The sequence below is a fragment of the Pangasianodon hypophthalmus genome, chromosome 24 (assembly GCF_027358585.1).
Source record: "Pangasianodon hypophthalmus isolate fPanHyp1 chromosome 24, fPanHyp1.pri, whole genome shotgun sequence".
NCBI lineage: Eukaryota > Metazoa > Chordata > Actinopteri > Siluriformes > Pangasiidae > Pangasianodon > Pangasianodon hypophthalmus.
The window spans coordinates 4,589,339-4,594,967 of NC_069733.1; the positions used below are offsets into that span (position 1 = coordinate 4,589,339).

The 5,629-nt window shown below is 40.4% G+C and overlaps 1 protein-coding gene across 1 annotated transcript; it reads left to right on the top strand.

Moving 5' to 3' along the window:
* Positions 1-4,643, top strand: isca1 (iron-sulfur cluster assembly 1). Its single transcript, XM_026939585.3, has 4 exons — positions 1-156; positions 2,368-2,421; positions 2,531-2,636; positions 3,706-4,643. Exons 1-4 carry the CDS (start codon positions 76-78, stop codon positions 3,852-3,854), a joined length of 390 nt encoding a protein of 129 aa, XP_026795386.1. The 5' UTR covers positions 1-75; the 3' UTR covers positions 3,855-4,643.
* The last annotated feature ends 986 nt before the right edge of the window (positions 4,644-5,629 follow it).

Sequence of the window (5,629 nt, forward strand, 5' to 3'; positions counted from 1 at the left end):
GGCTTTGCTCTCAGTGGGTGGTTCATTGTTCACTGGTGTTTACATCGAGACACGGAGAAGTTTCTGATAAGCAACATGTCTGCCTCCATAGTGAGAGCTACTGTAAAGGCGGTTAGCAGGCGAAAGATTTTATCAACGAGAGCTGCTTTGACGCTGGTAAGTGTTTCTTCACTGCATTTTAGCTGGTGTTAGCAGAACTCCCCGGACAGGACAGCGAGGAAACCTACGTGAGGATAAACACGGTATCGCTAGCTTAGCTTCAGCAAGGTTACCCAGCTAGCTAACCGGCTAAGGCTCGAGCGGGTTCCTGGCTACACTAACATCTAGTGTTAGATCAGCGTTAGTGAGCTGTTACTCCGCCACTTTCATGAATTACAATAAAAATATCACCTTATTTTGTGAAGGAATTACTCTGTCTAGCTGGTTAGTTAGATAGTTTATCGAACTGTGACCTTAGCTCATTGGAGGAGGGTGTTTTCAAGAAACTGCAAGTCAGCCAAGAGGAGCCTCCTGAGAGTAAACCCAAGAGCAAACACGGGAGTAAACCCCAGAGTAAACCCGAGAGCAAACACGGGATTAAACCCCAGAGTAAACCCGAGAGCAAACACGGGATTAAACCCCAGAGTAAACCCGAGAGCAAACACGGGATTAAACCCCAGAGTAAACCCGAGAGCAAACACGGGATTAAACCCCAGAGTGAACCCGGGATTAAACCCCAGAGTAAACCTCAGAGTAAACCCCAGAGTAAACACGGAATTAAACCCCAGAGTAAACACGGGATTAAACCCCAGAGTAAACCCAAGAGCAAACAAGGGATTAAACCCCAGAGTAAACCTCAGAGTGAACCCTGGATTAAACCGGGGAGTAAACACGGGATTAAACCCGAGAGTGAACCCCAGAGTGAATCCCAGAGTGAACCCCAGAGTGAACCCCAGAGTGAACCCCAGAGTGAACCCCAGAGTGAACCCCAGAGTGAACCCCAGAGTGAATCCCAGAGTGAACCCCAGAGTAAACACGGGATTAAACTTGAGATTAAACCCCAGAGTAAACATGACACTAAGTCTGAGATTAAACCCGAGAGTAAACATGAGATTAAATCCATGATTAAACCTGTGATTAAACCCGAGAGTTTTGGCGTGAGCAGAATAACACACTCCAGACGGTGGAGTTATATGAAAATGATGCTCTGCAGGACGTCGTGCCACATCACATCACCTCACTGTGCATTATTTTTATATAACAGCACGGTCTGGAGTGTGTTATTGCTTACAGATAACAGTGCGAGTGAGAATTTTTTGGTACCACTGTGTAATACATCACAGTAAAAGCTCTCCATCGAAGTCCAGATTGTAGACAAAGTTCTGCATTTGTGCTGCTTTATTTGTTTAATCAGCATAAAGGCATCGTAAACAAGCCAGACTGCTCTGCAGCGCTCTGGACGACAGAGTGCTGACTGATATCACAAAATATCAGGACTCATTTCACAAAAAAGCCACCTTTCCTGAATAAACTCTGAGAATGTGGTAAAAATGTAGTGACTGGAAATAGCCTGCGTTCGTTTTTGAGTCAACGAGCGTTGGAGAAATTATGCTGCACTCGAGTAAAGCTCGTAACTCGGAATCGCTGTCGTCTGACTGGGAAAACCCAAAAACAACACTCCCACAGCTCAGCGCTGTCCACAACATTGGTCACATCCTGTCAACATGAAGTAAAGTACCACGTCATTGAGTAGCCGCTTTACCCTGGTCAGGGTCGCAGTGGATCTGGAGCCTCTCCCGGGAACACCGAGCATGACGAGCGCATACACACTAGATGGGAAGTCCAACAAAGAAAAGCACTTCTCTACTTGAGCTCAATCAATTTCCAGACACACTAGTTGGTCATTGCATTGACCTTTGACCATGTTTTTTTTTTTTTCCCTTATGTTTTAGCTTGAATCAGTGGTGGTTCGAAAATGGTAATGATAATAGAATGATCATTTATATAAATCTGAGCTCTGACTTCCTGCTTCCACTGATAGGATTTAGATCATGAGCTGTCCTGGCTGCTGAGGGAAATAAATCTAGCTGTTAAGTTCAATGAAATTTTTGGGGACAATTACGAGATGCATGCTGGAAATGTCCATCTGAGTCTGGAAAAACTGTAGCTTAATAAATTTAGATTCCAGAGTTTTGAGTTTTTTTTATTCTATATATATATTCTAGTGAGTACGCTTAGTTGACATCCATCAGCACCAAGTCTGTTGTTTCTTAGTCATTTTATAGTTATGGCACCAAATTCTGGTTTCTGAGCCAAAACAGCTAGTTTTCAAGAGATTTAGGAATTAATGAAATTAATTAATGAATGTTGATCTGTTTTACTCTTCAGACACCTTCAGCTGTAAATAGAATCAAGCTGCTGTTACAGAATAAGCCCGAATATGTAAGTAGACTTATTCAGATCATTGATAGATCCCTGACCTGTTTATTTATTTATTTATTTATTTTTTCCGTTAGATAATTTGTTAAAATAATTCTTTTGACTTGTCTAGATTGGACTCAAAGTTGGTGTACGGACCAGAGGATGCAATGGCCTCACTTACACACTCGACTATACCAAGGATAAGGAAAAATCAGATGAAGAGGTGGTACAGGACGGTGAGTGATGATGCATGTACTATACAAATCTTTATAAATTCTCTGTCTTTATGTTTCATTATATTTGTATTACATTTATTCATTTGACAAATGCTTTTACACAACGTGACTTGAAAGCAAAGCCAGAATCTTGTCCAGACATGTAGCTGGGGAGTTGAGGGAAAAGGTCAAGCTCTGCTTTTCCCCCGAAACAGTGACAGTGCTGGTACCGGAGTCATGGCTGGTTGTTGGAATCAGCAAACCGGCCTACAGTATCCCTGGTTCAACAGCCATTACATTCTCCTACACTGAGTGGTGTAACAAATGTTGATTAGGGAAGGTTCACCTCACTGGTGGTCATGATACTATTCCAGATAAACCACAGATCTTTAACTAAAGATTCACAAAGTATTGGAAGTTTGATATCTTTTCAATACTGCAGTGTGTTAAATGATTTGATTCTACCAGGATAAGTCCCATAAGTCCAGGAAAAAAAATGCTCAGATACATCATATTCTGTACAAATATAAAAATATACATTGACCCAGTGATGCTGGATTTGATTGGACATCGTGTACAACATTCAGAACTCTGACTGCTGCATTTAAACAGGCCATCACTGTACTTTACCTGTAGGCAAATCGATTCGCACATGCTTATGTGACTCAGGTGGGTGAGACGTGCACGCTGGCTCAATCATCAAGCGCACAGTTAAAGGAGAAGTTCACTCCATGAACTTGTGGAAAAGCAGGCTCAAAGAGTGAGGGGTTTACATTTTTTTTTCTTGCTGATGAAAACAGCAAACAGAGACAAAAACAGAGACAGAGGTTTTCCGCTTTATTAATTTATTTCTAGCAAGGTATTGTTTTGGTATTGAAAAACAATGTCTCTCTGTGGAAAACCAATTCTTTGTGTGACCCTGAAAGTTTTGCTGTTTAAACTGGCAGCCTTCTGAGCACTGTCCTCACATGCTGGGACACCATCACATCGCCTGTCATTTCCTCTGTCGCACATGATTACTCAAGTTCCTGCAGCAAGGATCCAACTCTGTTCATGCTCTAAACATAAATGCCTGCTTTCTTTTTTACAGGTGTGAGAATTTTCATTGAGAAGAAGGCTCAGTTGACCTTGTTGGGCACAGAGATGGATTTTGTCGAAACAAAACTCTCCAGCGAGTTTGTCTTTAACAACCCCAACATCAAGGGAACATGTGGTTGTGGGGAGAGCTTCAACATTTAAACAACTTCCAGTCATGTGTACTTTGCAGTATACATCACACACTCCCATTCCCCGGTCAGAGACAAAGAACCACCACTTGTGGAGTTAAAGACTCAGACGTGAGAGATGGATGCATTGGAGCTCAGCTCCCTGCGCTGCAACCAACTGAAAATGATCTTCACCACCACTGTTTAGTGATTCGCATTCAACTCAGTTTGTGTTTTCTTTAACTTAGAATATAATGTAAAAGCTAAATGATGTACAATATGGGTCAGTATTTATTTTACAGAAAATGAGGAATGTTGGTATGCATTCGTTATTCAGTTTTAGAAATTTTTCTTGATATGTGTGATGCTGATTTCCCGGCTAATATGCCAGTATGCTCATATGTCCTCATTATAAAATAGAGCATAGGGTGTGTGTGTGTGTGTTAGCGAGAAAGAGCGAGAACTCTTCCACTAAAGTTATGCCATGTTTTTGCATTTGTTTGTTTTATAATCCAGTCAATGTATTTCACTGAACATTGATGCTATGAAGTAGAACTTGTTGCAAATGTCAAGCTGCACGCTCACTTAAAACTGCTCAGCATAGCATCTGGAACATCCCTGTATCGAGAGAGGATGGGGTACATTTATTAGAAGCAGACGTGTGAGAAATCAGCTATTAATTATAAAGTGTAAGACTCAGGTGTTGAGTATTGACGACTTTAATAAAGTGTCCTTGATGCTGATCGATCTATAAAATCTAGGGGGGAGGGGGAGTAATAAACCTGTCTTTTAACGCACAATAAAGCTCATATACGTAAAAATACATAGATGCTTGGTTTCTTATCTGATGCATGTAAGAAAGTAATAAAAGGTCCTCAAACTTAAAATTTGGAGCAGATCTTGTGCTAAAATTGCAAATAATTTATGATAGCTATCATTTTGTGAATGAGGTTTTAGCCACTGCTGCCTATGCGTTCTTCCAGTGCTGCTCATAAATAGAATTAAAATATAAAGTTTACAAAGCGACTGATAATCAGAAGTGATGGGTAAGAGAAGCAGCTAAAATCTAAATCCTTAAGAACATTTGCAGTAGCTTCTCTTTCAGTATTTTGATGTATGTCTCAATATTTCAAATCGAACTTCTTCAAAGTAGTTTCTATGACTTTTCAGAGTGTAGAATAACAGTAAGATGAAGTCTGGTAAAATGGGGCAGATAAGGAGCATTCTAGCTCATAATGGCAGGGATGGACTGAGAAATTATATTTAACTAAATGTATAGATAATGTGTCCATTTTTTTTACTCAATTAGAAGTGGATATATCCAGCCAAAATACATACTCAAGTGAAAGAAAAAAAAGTCACTACTTGTGAATGTACTCAAGTAGTAAAAAGTCAATGGTTTCACTGATGAAATTAAGTTAATGTCATGTTTTCATGTGAAAAGTAACTTTTATTTCTTATCTAAAACTGTTAGAACATGATTTTTGTTTCAAATGAACTACGCAGTTTTGCCTGAAAACGTCATTGAATATCTGTAAGTTTGCAATATTTTCCATCAGTTAGAATTGCACTTGCTAGGCCTAGCCAATTACACTACAGTCAAAAGTATGTGGACACCTGACCATCACACCCATATGTGCTTTTTTAGACATCCCATTCTGGATTTATTCCCTGTTTGCTGGTATAATAAGCTCCACTCTTCTGGGAAGGCTTTCCACTAGATTTTGGAGCGTGGCTGTGGGGATTTGTGCTCATTCAGCTACAAGAGCATTAGTGAGGTCAGGTGCTGATGTTGAGGTCTGGGGTGCA